At 36.8% G+C, this 15,319-nt stretch overlaps 1 protein-coding gene across 2 annotated transcripts in view; it reads right to left on the bottom strand.

Moving 5' to 3' along the window:
- LOC100376412 (doublecortin domain-containing protein 2-like) overlaps nt 1–9,794 on the bottom strand; it is a 35,288-nt gene extending 25,494 nt beyond the window's left edge. The window contains exons 1-2 of one of the 2 annotated variants that reach the window (XM_085507912.1): nt 9,414–9,794; nt 8,957–9,008 (exon numbers count right to left, since the gene is read on the bottom strand). In XM_085507912.1, the coding sequence (XP_085364038.1) occupies nt 8,957–9,008; nt 9,414–9,685 (324 nt within the window). In that variant the 5' untranslated portion in view covers nt 9,686–9,794. The remainder of the gene's footprint in view (nt 1–8,956; nt 9,009–9,413) is intronic. The other variant, XM_002733334.4, reaches the window with a different exon arrangement.
- Between the last annotated feature and the right edge of the window lie 5,525 nt (nt 9,795–15,319).

Below are 15,319 nucleotides of genomic sequence, written 5' to 3'. Positions count from 1 at the left end.
TGTTTCTATTTCGTAATCAGAAATGTACCTGTCTCAATCATACATGTCCAAATCAGAGATGTACCTGTTCCTAACAGAGATGTACCTGCCTCAATCAGATGTACCTGTCCCAATCAGAAACGTACCTGTCTCTATCTATCAAAGACAGACATGCACCTGTCCCAGGTAATCCAAATACGCGCCTCCCCTTCCCTTCACCCCGCAAAAAAAAAAATGACAAATCAATTGCCAAACCCAGTCCACAGGAGGTGCGCTGACATGGCTTTCCGCCACGTCAATAGGAGTGCGCCACCCACTTACCGAATTTCTGGAACTGCCAGTGCCAGGGGTATTTACCGTACACTGCTCTAAGTTCACAAGTGCCAAATTTTCACAACTTTTTGCAAGACATAGAAAAGATCAGTTGAGTGAACTATTCGTTCAGGATCCTTACAGTCAATGTAAAACACTGTGATGTTCACTGGAATCCTAGGGAGTCACAGTGATTTTCATTGGGGTCTTAGGGAGTCACAGTGATTTTCACTGGGGTCCCAGAACGTCGCAGCAACTTTCACTGGGGCCCAAAAAACTTGTAGCAGCAAAAATTTAATGGACTCAAAGGATATTTTGTAATTACCCATCTCACTAAAGTCAGCTTGTCTGGAACAGGTAAACAGGCTGTAATGTACTGTAAAACATGTTTAAATAGCTACATGCCATTTTAGCGAGTTTGACTCCATGCATGAATTAACTGAATCTTAATTTAGCTTAAGTGTCGACAATCTCATTGTGAGAATATACTTTATTTTAAATTAGCGACATATTGAATTAGCGAAATTACAGATTAGCTAAATTAGCTAAAATAACATGCTAGCTAAAAGACATGTTTTACAGTACTTCTCAAGAATGGTAGACCCGCATACATTGATTGGTTAGAAATCTACCACAACCAGCATATACTTAAGGAATGTGACGGATAAAGAATTAATCAAAGCATTTAATATGCTTGAATTCTTTGTTGCTATTAGTATCATAAACTGTAAATTAAATATATTTGAAAGATAAGGTTCATGGGGGGTGGTACACAATAATTGTAAGGAATTAGTATTATCAATATAACAACAATCTACATGTATTCTAATGACAAAGAATGATTAATTTTTTTGAGAATTTGGACTGGATCTTTGTAATACATGCCATGTGTTTTTAGCTGAAATTTTTAAGTCTCCAAAAAAATCAGACATCAACCGTTAACGATATATGCAGCCGAAACCTACACTGCAGTCAATCTGAAAGAACTATTCACAGTACATAAGTGGCAATGATTTGTTGAGTTGAAACTTAACTGGACCGCTAAATACCCCAAATGTTTCTATTTCGTAATCAGAAATGTACCTGTCTCAATCATACATGTCCAAATCAGAGATGTACCTGTTCCTAACAGAGATGTACCTGCCTCAATCAGATGTACCTGTCCCAATCAGAAACGTACCTGTCTCTATCTATCAAAGACAGACATGCACCTGTCCCAGGTAATCCAAATACGCGCCTCCCCTTCCCTTCACCCCGCAAAAAAAAAAATGACAAATCAATTGCCAAACCCAGTCCACAGGAGGTGCGCTGACATGGCTTTCCGCCACGTCAATAGGAGTGCGCCACCCACTTACCGAATTTCTGGAACTGCCAGTGCCAGGGGTATTTACCGTACACTGCTCTAAGTTCACAAGTGCCAAATTTTCACAACTTTTTGCAAACATAGAAAAGATCAGTTGAGTGAACTATTCGTTCAGGATCCTTACAGTCAATGAAAAACACTGTGATGTTCACTGGAATCCTAGGGAGTCACAGTGATTTTCATTGGGGTCTTAGGGAATCACAGTGATTTTCACTGGGGTCCCAGAACGTCGCAGCAACTTTCACTGGGGCCCAAAAAACTTGTAGCAGCAAAAATTTAATGGACTCAAAGGATATTTTGTAATTACCCATCTCACTAAAGTCAGCTTGTCTGGAACAGGTAAACAGGCTGTAATGTACTGTAAAACATGTTTAAATAGCTACATGCCATTTTAGCGAGTTTGACTCCATGCATGACTTAACTGAATCTTAATTTAGCTTAAGTGTCGACAATCTCATTGTGAGAATATACTTTATTTTAAATTAGCGACATATTGAATTAGCGAAATTACAGATTAGCTAAATTAGCTAAAATAACATGCTAGCTAAAAGACATGTTTTACAGTACTTCTCAAGAATGGTAGACCCGCATACATTGATTGGTTAGAAATCTACCACAACCAGCATATACTTAAGGAATGTGACGGATAAAGAATTAATCAAAGCATTTAATATGCTTGAATTCTTTGTTGCTATTAGTATCATAAACTGTAAATTAAATATATTTGAAAGATAAGGTTCATGGGGGGTGGTACACAATAATTGTAAGGAATTAGTATTATCAATATAACAACAATCTACATGTATTCTAATGACAAAGAATGATTAATTTTTTTGAGAATTTGGACTGGATCTTTGTAATACATGCCATGTGTTTTTAGCTGAAATTTTTAAGTCTCCAAAAAAATCAGACATCAACCGTTAAATATATATGCAGCCGAAACCGACACTGCGTTCATCTGAAAGAACTATTCACAGTACATAAGTGGCAATGATTTGTTGAGTTGAAACTTAACTGGACCGCTAAATACCCCAAATGTTTCTATTTCGTAATCAGAAATGTACCTGTCTCAATCATACATGTCCAAATCAGAGATGTACCTGTTCCTAACAGAGATGTACCTGCCTCAATCAGATGTACCTGTCCCAATCAGAAACGTACCTGTCTCTATCTATCAAAGACAGACATGCACCTGTCCCAGGTAATCCAAATACGCGCCTCCCCTTCCCTTCACCCCGCAAAAAAAAAAATGACAAATCAATTGCCAAACCCAGTCCACAGGAGGTGCGCTGACATGGCTTTCCGCCACGTCAATAGGAGTGCGCCACCCACTTACCGAATTTCTGGAACTGCCAGTGCCAGGGGTATTTACCGTACACTGCTCTAAGTTCACAAGTGCCAAATTTTCACAACTTTTTGCAAGACATAGAAAAGATCAGTTGAGTGAACTATTCGTTCAGGATCCTTACAGTCAATGTAAAACACTGTGATGTTCACTGGAATCCTAGGGAGTCACAGTGATTTTCATTGGGGTCTTAGGGAGTCACAGTGATTTTCACTGGGGTCCCAGAACGTCGCAGCAACTTTCACTGGGGCCCAAAAAACTTGTAGCAGCAAAAATTTAATGGACTCAAAGGATATTTTGTAATTACCCATCTCACTAAAGTCAGCTTGTCTGGAACAGGTAAACAGGCTGTAATGTACTGTAAAACATGTTTAAATAGCTACATGCCATTTTAGCGAGTTTGACTCCATGCATGAATTAACTGAATCTTAATTTAGCTTAAGTGTCGACAATCTCATTGTGAGAATATACTTTATTTTAAATTAGCGACATATTGAATTAGCGAAATTACAGATTAGCTAAATTAGCTAAAATAACATGCTAGCTAAAAGACATGTTTTACAGTACTTCTCAAGAATGGTAGACCCGCATACATTGATTGGTTAGAAATCTACCACAACCAGCATATACTTAAGGAATGTGACGGATAAAGAATTAATCAAAGCATTTAATATGCTTGAATTCTTTGTTGCTATTAGTATCATAAACTGTAAATTAAATATATTTGAAAGATAAGGTTCATGGGGGGTGGTACACAATAATTGTAAGGAATTAGTATTATCAATATAACAACAATCTACATGTATTCTAATGACAAAGAATGATTAATTTTTTTGAGAATTTGGACTGGATCTTTGTAATACATGCCATGTGTTTTTAGCTGAAATTTTTAAGTCTCCAAAAAAATCAGACATCAACCGTTAACGATATATGCAGCCGAAACCTACACTGCAGTCAATCTGAAAGAACTATTCACAGTACATAAGTGGCAATGATTTGTTGAGTTGAAACTTAACTGGACCGCTAAATACCCCAAATGTTTCTATTTCGTAATCAGAAATGTACCTGTCTCAATCATACATGTCCAAATCAGAGATGTACCTGTTCCTAACAGAGATGTACCTGCCTCAATCAGATGTACCTGTCCCAATCAGAAACGTACCTGTCTCTATCTATCAAAGACAGACATGCACCTGTCCCAGGTAATCCAAATACGCGCCTCCCCTTCCCTTCACCCCGCAAAAAAAAAAATGACAAATCAATTGCCAAACCCAGTCCACAGGAGGTGCGCTGACATGGCTTTCCGCCACGTCAATAGGAGTGCGCCACCCACTTACCGAATTTCTGGAACTGCCAGTGCCAGGGGTATTTACCGTACACTGCTCTAAGTTCACAAGTGCCAAATTTTCACAACTTTTTGCAAACATAGAAAAGATCAGTTGAGTGAACTATTCGTTCAGGATCCTTACAGTCAATGTAAAACACTGTGATGTTCACTGGAATCCTAGGGAGTCACAGTGATTTTCATTGGGGTCTTAGGGAATCACAGTGATTTTCACTGGGGTCCCAGAACGTCGCAGCAACTTTCACTGGGGCCCAAAAAACTTGTAGCAGCAAAAATTTAATGGACTCAAAGGATATTTTGTAATTACCCATCTCACTAAAGTCAGCTTGTCTGGAACAGGTAAACAGGCTGTAATGTACTGTAAAACATGTTTAAATAGCTACATGCCATTTTAGCGAGTTTGACTCCATGCATGACTTAACTGAATCTTAATTTAGCTTAAGTGTCGACAATCTCATTGTGAGAATATACTTTATTTTAAATTAGCGACATATTGAATTAGCGAAATTACAGATTAGCTAAATTAGCTAAAATAACATGCTAGCTAAAAGACATGTTTTACAGTACTTCTCAAGAATGGTAGACCCGCATACATTGATTGGTTAGAAATCTACCACAACCAGCATATACTTAAGGAATGTGACGGATAAAGAATTAATCAAAGCATTTAATATGCTTGAATTCTTTGTTGCTATTAGTATCATAAACTGTAAATTAAATATATTTGAAAGATAAGGTTCATGGGGGGTGGTACACAATAATTGTAAGGAATTAGTATTATCAATATAACAACAATCTACATGTATTCTAATGACAAAGAATGATTAATTTTTTTGAGAATTTGGACTGGATCTTTGTAATACATGCCATGTGTTTTTAGCTGAAATTTTTAAGTCTCCAAAAAAATCAGACATCAACCGTTAAATATATATGCAGCCGAAACCGACACTGCATTCATCTGAAAGAACTATTCACAGTACATAAGTGGCAATGATTTGTTGAGTTGAAACTTAACTGGATCGCTAAATACCCCAAATGTTTCTATTTTAGACTGCATGTGTATCAAATTTAAAAAAAAAGTAAAAAAGGCATGAAGTAATGCATCTGGATCATCATGACTGAATTAGTGTATTAGTGAGTGGGGTTATATAACTGCAACCTTAGATTACCAGTATATTACCGCGTTCTCATAAGAAACAGTTGCACTCGGTAATAAGTTTAACAACAACAATAACAAACTTAACTGCCTTAAATTTATTTACTTGAATTAACTGCCTAAAAATTTTTCACACATTTCAAGCCATCCTTTGAAATAAAATAAACGTGAATACAGTGGACAGTGGCACTCAAATTCTCAAATTCAGTTTAGGATTCCAATGCAAAACACTCTTTGTGAATGGTTGCCAGTGTTGTTCTCTCCAAGGGGTTGAAACTTTGTCATATTCACATCCCTTTGCACCTTTGTTTTTAAGCCTGCATGTAATACGTAATAGTTGCATCAGTGCAGATACCCTCCTTTTAAGGGGGATTAAACTCCACCATATTTAAGCCTCTTTGTGCTTGCATAACATAATCCTCTGTTTTTCTCTTACGACAACATACCGCCGGTAAGCTACGTACTGTATACTTACTTACAGGTTAGGCCGGATTATGTTTTCTTAAAATGACTTACACTGAGTGAAAAAAATTGGTTTTATTTATATATTCTATTTTATATGTTGTTTCATACTGTATTCATTATTTAGTGTAGAAGTATAGGATGAAATTTAACAAATTAAAATAAATCAACTATAATACAACTTAATACACCAGACATCAGAGTTTGTGATATTGAGATGGAAAATTAGTCATATACCATATAGAAGCTCATCTCTAAATAGCATCACACATAAATCAAAAATAGGATTTACTCAGTAACTGTATACTGGATCATTAAAATATGACATAACTCTGTCATTTACGTAAGCCAATAGTGTTATTACCGTATTTGCTCTATTAGTAGTGCATGCGCTTACATGAATTACAATGGTAAAAATAAGTAATATTTTAATAACGGATGCAGTATAAAATAACAACAAATGCAAGTGTTGGTTTATGTGTGCTGCTATCGGAGATGCGCTTCTAATAGAGCAAATATGGTATTACGAACTTTAATATTTTCTGAATGTCATTTAAATGACGGATACTTAACCATTTATTTTCATTAGGAATTTTTCATTCACAATGAACATTGATAGTTGTATTGATATTTTTTATACAAAAAGATTATTTGTACAAGACACAATGAGAATAATCAATAACCATCGATGTGTAATGTATTCCTAAACGCAACATTCAATGAGTATCTAATCTTGTGTGCTAGTCTATTGGCTAATTAGAAAACAGGTGTTAATTGCACTATTATATGTTGTTTATGTTGATCAATACAATTCTTCGCAAGAAGTAGACAGTAGTGCAACTCATTAAGCTTGACACATGTCCTGATGAAAGCATTCAAGGATAGCCAAAATGAACAGTAAAACAAACAGTGTCAGTAGACGATGAATCATTAATTACAATAATCATTATGGAACGGAAACATCAGAGTCTCTCACAAACAATTCTCTAAGAGTGAGTATACTTTGACAGAACTAAACGATACAGGTACATTTCACCAAAATGATGCGGGATATATTGTACGAGGCACAAATGACGTGACAAAATAAAACCGGAGCACCAATGACTAATTATAGCATTGATGGGTAACATCAAGAATCACTCATTTTAAAGCAGTCTATAGAGGGACTGCGATGTAACTACTAGCTTTGGTGATCAATTATCTTTAATGACCTCTTAATTATACACAGGCACAAAACAAGGTTCAATTTTTAGGGGACAATAATTGCTATAACAAGAATCACTTTTACTGAGCACATACTCCACGGTATCCATGACAATGGTATTGTTGTCAGTTTCCTGCTACTGGTCTGGCTTTAATCCCAGACAACTAATAAATTATTAATTAGTTGTCTGAGCTTTAATGCAACCATAATGTTGACTAGAATACATGTATGCATGGTCATCAAATCAATCGTCATTAATCACGTTCTTTCAGACAGCCACAAATGTCAACGATACCAGGTTTATTTTTATTTTTTTTCGTCAAGTCATGGTTCCCACAGTGACACTCTACATAGCAGAATAGTCGCAGTAATGTTTTTTTGTTGTCGGTTGTGATTGTCTAACAACCATTGTCAAGTGCTGTCGCTTATGATACGCTAATCGTATCTCAATACCGATAGAACTCAGACAAAACTATATATTAATCAAGTAGTGCCTATTTGAAATTATTCTCTTCAAATAATTAAAAAAAAGACAGGTGCCGATGTAGAATGGCTTTGATCATGTCATTCAAACATATTATTTTCTGTCAATAGGCTTGATTATATTAAATTTTATTTAGCGTGTATTTGTAAATCAATTCTCTGAAGGTAAGCAAATTGAATTAATGAACACTAGTTTTACACAATGTAAAGCAATCATAATAAAATACAAGTTTCTAGGCATCAAAAACTTTTATGTAAAATTGTTTTGTTCGCATCGATTCTGTTCTTTATTATTATTTATAAGAGATTAGAAACATAAGATTTAGCGACATATTCGGGAAGACTGTTTCACATTGATTAATACAAAGTAAAATTTAAAGGGCGGCAGTCGTTGTGCCGCGTCCTGTTCTATATGGGACTCATAGCGACATATACAACGCATGTAAAATACATTGTTTATTTACATGAAATTCAAACACGCGCTGCGCGACAACCCACCTTGCTTTAAGTTATAATTTCTGCACAACAATTTGTAATGTGACGTAAAACCTTATGATTACAAATATGGCAAAATATAATAATTTATTTTAAAACGTTGGAGTATTTGTACAACAAATGTGCAAATTTGGCTGTAAATGAAAATCCAGTGAAAAAGAACACATCGCCTAATACCAGAGTGCACAGGTACTGCAAGACTGTATGAACCAAGAGTTCAATACTTGTCAACAGTTGCTTAGCTACTGCCCCTGTTTATTAACTTTATATATGATCTGATTTACAGTATACACTATAATCCCTATATACAGTATCCTATGCTAGTATGTGACTTTGATTTATAGTCAGAGTATCTATATACAGTAGTGTTTATAGCTGTGTATGACATGGTAGTATGGTGTACATGTTTTTTGCCTCAAATCTACCAAGCAGAAATTCAAAATCTATTTCTCGAACCATGAGTTGTCAATTAAATTGTTCAGTGAGCTGTTGAATAAAATGTTTGATTCACAGTTGGCACGAAAGCTTATTTTACACTCCTCGAAGGGTGGACTGACCTGGAATGTGAATCGTTAAAAAAAGAGTCGCGTGGACACGACATGTAGTCTTTAGCTTGTCGTTTTGTTGTACACTTATTGGGATTTTTTGTACCCGCTCTGCGGAACGTACGTGGTCAAAAGCAGGCATTTGGCGGAAAGCTTGTTGTACAAGGAGCAGCAGCTAGCACATTATTTAACTTAACAAATCATGCGAGTGGTCACGGTTCGATTTTGTGAATGAAAACAGAAGCAACGAAAAAAAAACACACTTGCCTCGACGAGTTGTGTCCTCGCATTTGGCTTCTTTGTACCGATTTCTGAGTACCTAATCACATAAAAGTAAAGAAATGTTTACCAATGAGTACAAGGAACTGACATTGTTATATTATTAGAAAGAGGAGGGCACGAAGATAGTGTACACCACAAAGACCGAGGCCATTACGGCAACTCAACAATAACATGTGGGTGTATGTTGGTCTTTTCAATAAAACTAGCTGAGTCAACTTGTCGAAAAAAAAACTAAATAGATTGTAAAACATACAGTAACCAACATAATGGTCGCATGTTTGCTGTGGACAGTGTCTAAAGTTGAGCCATTTTAATTCGTTTGCGAGTGACGACAATCTCTATTCATATTCAGTTGTTTGCAAGGTTTATCGATTGGTTGCTCGCGCTCGCAGCAGGCGATGGAACTACTCCGTGGTAATATCATAATCGGTCGAATACTCACCCAAGTTTCTTGAATCGTTCAACACCACCAGCCACATAAGGTTTTCCATTTTCCAGAGTATCTAGCCTATCAACACGATGTCCATTGATCGGCGTGTAAATGCTTCTAATTGCAGCATTGGCACGGATCCCCGTCGTAACTTGCGTCAAGAACGAGTCATAGTTTCGGATCTGTTTCTCGTTAACCACGAATTTTCGTCCAGGGTAGAATGGGTCACCATTCTTGTATATACGAATGCTCTTTGCAGTAATAAGCTCCGTCCTTGTAGACATTTTGGTCGTGCTACCGTCGGAAATCTCGAATAACTATCGATATATCATGACACACGTGAAACAGCCTGCCAAAACTTCTGCTCTAAAAAACTATGATCGCAAAATCGAGAGTTGCGCGATGCATTGTGGGTCGTGTTTATTGTTTACGATCTCCCGTAGTTTGTTAGGGACATCTCGTCGTCAAGGCGATAATTATTCGTTGACTTAATATTTTAACTATTATATAAATATGTTTCTTTGCACGTATTTTTTACAATGACACGTGCATCGTACCGCAGTTGGTTTTCGCTTTAAAGAACTGACCGCATAGTTGAGTAATTGAGATTCCTGAGCGCAAAGTTGAGTTGCTAGGGAACTTCGGGTGAGCGAATATCGAGGGACAAACGCGGGCGCCGTCGGCCTCGGTTCAGTTCTCGCAGGCAAACTATGTAAGGATATAAAGTAAACTATGTTATACCATTAACCGGCACTAGTACGACAACTGTAAAGTAAATAGAATATCAGATGATTTTTTTTATTTATCGTTATTTTATTTAAAGTACAGGTGATATTGCCAGGTTTTTGTATTTTTTTTTTATAAATAAAGATACTATTACTCGTATTCTGTTTTAATACATCTATACTAGAGCAGAGAATATAATAAAATAGACCAAAAAAGCAAAAACAAAAAACAAAAAAAAACATTGCACTCAAATTAATGTATGATTTAAATCAATTATATAGGAATCACGTGAATTAATGAGGCGCATAAGAAATAGGAAATCAAGAAATAACGATGAGGAATGTATAAACATATTTTTCTTTTTCTCAAAAGACTAGACAGAAAGCAACAAAGTGGATACTACTAGATTATGATATGCAAGTGAAGCATATATGTACCATTACACACGCTTTGTTTAGGCCGCCGGCATTCTGAATTACTGGGGTGTGTCCACTGAGGGGGAGACTGCCTCGGCTCACTCTGCGTACCCAGTCTACTAAGTGCTTTTCCATGAACTCGAAAAATCCCCGGGAGGGAGAAATCCAACACCGAGTATTGTGTATTCCATAAATTACTCCTAGACAACTGTAGAACATTTCAATACGTATTTCGCGGTAATTTGTCTAAATTAGAGACGGTATTAGTTCCAAATCACCGCAAACATCACTGGAAAGTTCCGACCGTGACTGGCACACAGCATCCTGTTTTGAAGTTGACTTACAGCATCAAATCATTGCGATTATACTAGTATCAGTTTTCTGCAATGATTCTATATTTCCGGAGTTGTTTTAATTGCAGGAGAGAACAGTAGTATATATACCACCACTCAATCATCTACAGTTTATGTAATAGACATAATTGCATCGGGGTACATTTAATTTCGCTTATAATACAATATAACAAACAAACACAAAATTGCGCATCATGCTCAAATACACCATTTCTATTTCATAAAAAAAATAATAACGTAAACACAAGCACATGTTAAATGCATGCAAGACTAATATTTTTATTTTAGAGGCCAACATTACTAACATAGATTAAACGCAAAACACTGAACAACCTGTCATCATCATAGTATCCATGGCATGGCACTCGATCGGCGCAAACAACCCCTTGAGTCTAATGTACTGGCTAGGACTTGAACATCGCCAAGAAATGCCACATACCGCCAAAAAATACAGCATTAAAATTCGCCTGGCCGTGTATGAGTTTTTTATGGTGTTTACTTTCGACTTCGGATTTATTTGAAAGAAAATTAAACCAAAGAAAGGATTCCCCTAAGGTATTCCAATGGTAAGCTCTTACCACGTTTTTCTAATTCTTCGTAAGCCATTTGTTACCCTCAGATGATGACGGTGGTTATTCTATTCCCCGAAAAATTTCGCTCTGAAACTTAGAGTTTCTGTTGTTTACCATGGCCTCGATACATGTGCCAAACTGTTATTGTAGCTGAACAATCACTTAAATCACAAGTTTTTCAGGATCAACATTGTGACACACCATGAATGCCATCTTAAGAAATATACCATTATACACACTGCGTGTACCATGCAGTAAACACGTACTACACGCGTGACTCGGACCGACTCACGCACATGTGACCCTTGGTGAAAGTCAGGTACCCAACCTTGAAGTTTTCTATTTGACTGATAAGCACGTACCGTGTCGAGATAGAACACAGATTTTTTTGTAAGTTTCTTGGACGCAATTTAACGACATCCCTCTCCCTTTCGGGGTTACTTTTTGTTCTTATATGTATTTGGGGCTAACTGACTTATATACCCCCAACTACTCATATTGGTAACCGACTTCTTAACTGTCACATGGCGTGCCTGACCAAACATCTCTAATCACGGGTATTTTGTTTTAAAGTTATTCGCGGTTATAGCAATTACGATGCTACGTTTGGCGTAACCGAAACTTTGACATGGAGGGTTAGAACTGGGAATTAAGAAGAGCTCAACAAACAACTTAAAAAAAAGCAAAAAAAAAAATTAAGGAAGAAATAAAAACAAATACTAGAAAACCATGTGTCGTTGCCGCTGGTGGCAATATATTGGTCCCTCTGATCATGATATCTGTTTTTCTTCTCGAAAGTTGGATGTGGTATGCGCCTGCCAGTTTTGGCATTTATTCATGTTAAAACAAACTGTGTAAGTGTTCTTAGTGGCATTGAGATTAATTTATATTGATTTATGCAAGAATGTTAGCAAATGACGAAGGCCTAAGTTTGTTAGCGTCATTTCGCAAACAAACAAAAAATAATGTTGGCGTTACGCTCACTTGGTTTGAGTTCACACACGCACCATTGACGTAATCTCGGCACGGGTCGTCATGAGTAACCCAATGTTTTTGCAGTTACGTCATTATGACGTGGACAAAGCGCACTTGAAAATACCAATCATTATACAAATTATTATTTGGTGAAAACTGTAGTATAGCCCTGAGCTGTTTCATCATAAGCATGATCTCGACTATCAATAGAGCTGAAGCAGCAATGTTATCATAACTCCTGGTTGCAAAAACTCAATAACGTCAAAACAACACACAACAATGACATCGATAACATCAATAAAGACTGTTTATATCAGATATCTAAAGACTACTACAATAAACTATGGAATCAAGACAATAGCAGAGAGAACTCAGAACTACGGACATACAGACAAATAAACAATGAAATTAAAGAAGCACCATATTTAACTAAATTAAATAAACTCCATGATGTTGAAACGCTGGCAAAATTACGGCTTAGTTGCCACAAATTACAGATCAAAGTAGGAAGACATACTCGCCCAAAAACACCACTAAGCAAGAGACTGTGCAAAACATGCAATGTATTGGAGGATGAAATCCACTTTACTCTTCTGAAAGAAAGACTCTTTACGATGACTTTAACCACAGTCCCTCCACATGGAGGGAGTGTGCTTTAACAAAATATTTACTAATTTACATGAAATGGACAAAACAGAAAAATTCAAGACAACATTTACTGAAAGCACTAATCCAATAAATTGATAATGCAAGCTTGAAAAGAAGCATCCAGTAACTTTCTTTGTTTTGATACTTTTATTATAATTAATTTGTGTTCATGTGTATTGATTTAACTTGATTACTCAGAGCCCCCAAAAATTGTAATTTCTTCACGGTGATAATAAAGTGTTATTGTTTTTTGTACTTTTGGAACCGGAGGTTCCCGATTTTTTTCTAAATTGTTCTTTGTGCCTGAGTGTTTTGAAAACTTGACTAACTTTTTAATTATTAACCTAAATTTGATATATTTTACGTATTTTCCAATTTAAAATAACCTCCAAAGTCACGTCACGAGTGAAATCACAAAATTTACTCGTTTCCATTTATTTTGACGTTGGTTATTTGATGAGGTTGGTTTATTATATTAACTGCATTTAATAACAATGTCTAAAATACAAAATGTACATTGTAAATGATTTAGTCAATGTGACCAAGCATTTCAAATTTTAATTACATAACACAGAAAATACATTCCCCAAGATTGCTTACATATTTTTTTCATCATATGTTCCCCATCAAAATGTTGAGACATTTACGTGACCAGTGTTCATAAAGCACACTTGTTAGTCGAAATACATTTCTGAATACTATGATTGGTGATTGTCAACAACAATCTCGGTGTGTGTTGTTTGATGTAAGTGTTCCCAGTGTATCTGCATAATAATGCAAATGCAAATCTCCTGGATCACCTTCGCCGGCCAAGGTCCATTTATTCGGCCATCGTCTCACTATTATAGAAACGGTCATGAATGGCCGACTAAAGCGAAACCGTGGGAATCGGAAGATACCCCCGAAATAATCAGGGTAAAATGACCTAAAATGAACAAAACATGCTATTTTTAAATCAGTTTTTAACACCATTTCTTCCGAACAGGGTATGGCGACTTCATATTTTTCCTATCCTTGCTGTAACACGAGATGAGCCGACATTATTTTTACTTGGAGTAGTGGTCTACCTTACGAGAGATTACTAGTAAACCACCCACCGCGACCAACACCGCCAAACTCGCCCGGCAGTGCTCAGGGAATAACATGCAGACAGGTGATAACTCGCGTATCACACTTGCAACACTCCCGAAAATGTACTTTTCCCATCCAGTCTCACACCGTGCGACACCATTACTTCAGTCACAGTTTTTAATTCGCAGACGGTCCATACTATACACAACATGAATTCAACTATTTTTGTTTAACGTTTGTATGTTTACGAGTTGTTTTAGTCTAATTTGTTGATGTTTTAGATATTCTGTGGTAAATATATTTGCCATAATCTACGTTTATGAGCGGAATGTTTCAATATCGGTTATGTAACATTTGTCATTATACTAGTACAATACACGTCTCTGACACGAAACAGTGCAGTACTATAGTCATTCTATATTAATCACATTGTATCGTGTTCGGTCTGGAATATTGTAGCATTTTTAAATCATGGTTTTGTACTACGATTCACGCGTTGCACTCGCCAAACTTGCAGACATCTTCAGCGCGACTAGACAGACGAGTCTGGGTAATGCAAAACTTAACCGTGTCTACAGTTCCTCGACACCTGTGCCGTGTCATTTTTATTTCCTTCCCCAATTAAAATGTAGTAACGACTGAAATTGGTCATAAATACTCTGGCCTGCACCAACTTTAAACCTTAGCCTGACATGTAGGCGTGAGTGGCGCCCTCACCGGCCGTCCGAACGGCACCGCGGAGGGCGCAACTCACGCGACCTTGTCAGGCTACTTCAAACCTCTGCGAGCTCCAATACAATATAGTAGTAGACGATTGCCGTTGAGAGAGGGCAAAAAAAGATACTTTCTTTTAAAATCGAAATTTGATCAAATATCATTAAATATACATCGTCCGAATCGCACAGTTTCGCTAAAGCCGGCCATTCATAACCGGCCCACAAACCCATGCGTGATCGTGTTAGGAAAAGCTGTATTTCACTGCAGTTAGTCATCTGATTGGGCGCGCCAAGAAGCTGGTCCTACTAATCAGCGTTGTTGTATCATAAATTTGAAGATCCGGGGGGTCATCACAGATTAAAACAATGCGACGCGTCGGCTCTGCGCTGATTTACTGGGAGTCAGGAACAGAAGGTATATGTTCGTTGACACGTTTTCAA

The sequence above is a fragment of the Saccoglossus kowalevskii genome, chromosome 14 (assembly GCF_978046115.1).
Source record: "Saccoglossus kowalevskii chromosome 14, keSacKowa6.1, whole genome shotgun sequence".
Classification (NCBI taxonomy): Eukaryota; Metazoa; Hemichordata; class Enteropneusta; family Harrimaniidae; genus Saccoglossus; species Saccoglossus kowalevskii.
The sequence above is the reverse complement of the archived record's forward strand: the minus strand, read 5'-3'. Positions and strand labels throughout refer to the sequence as shown.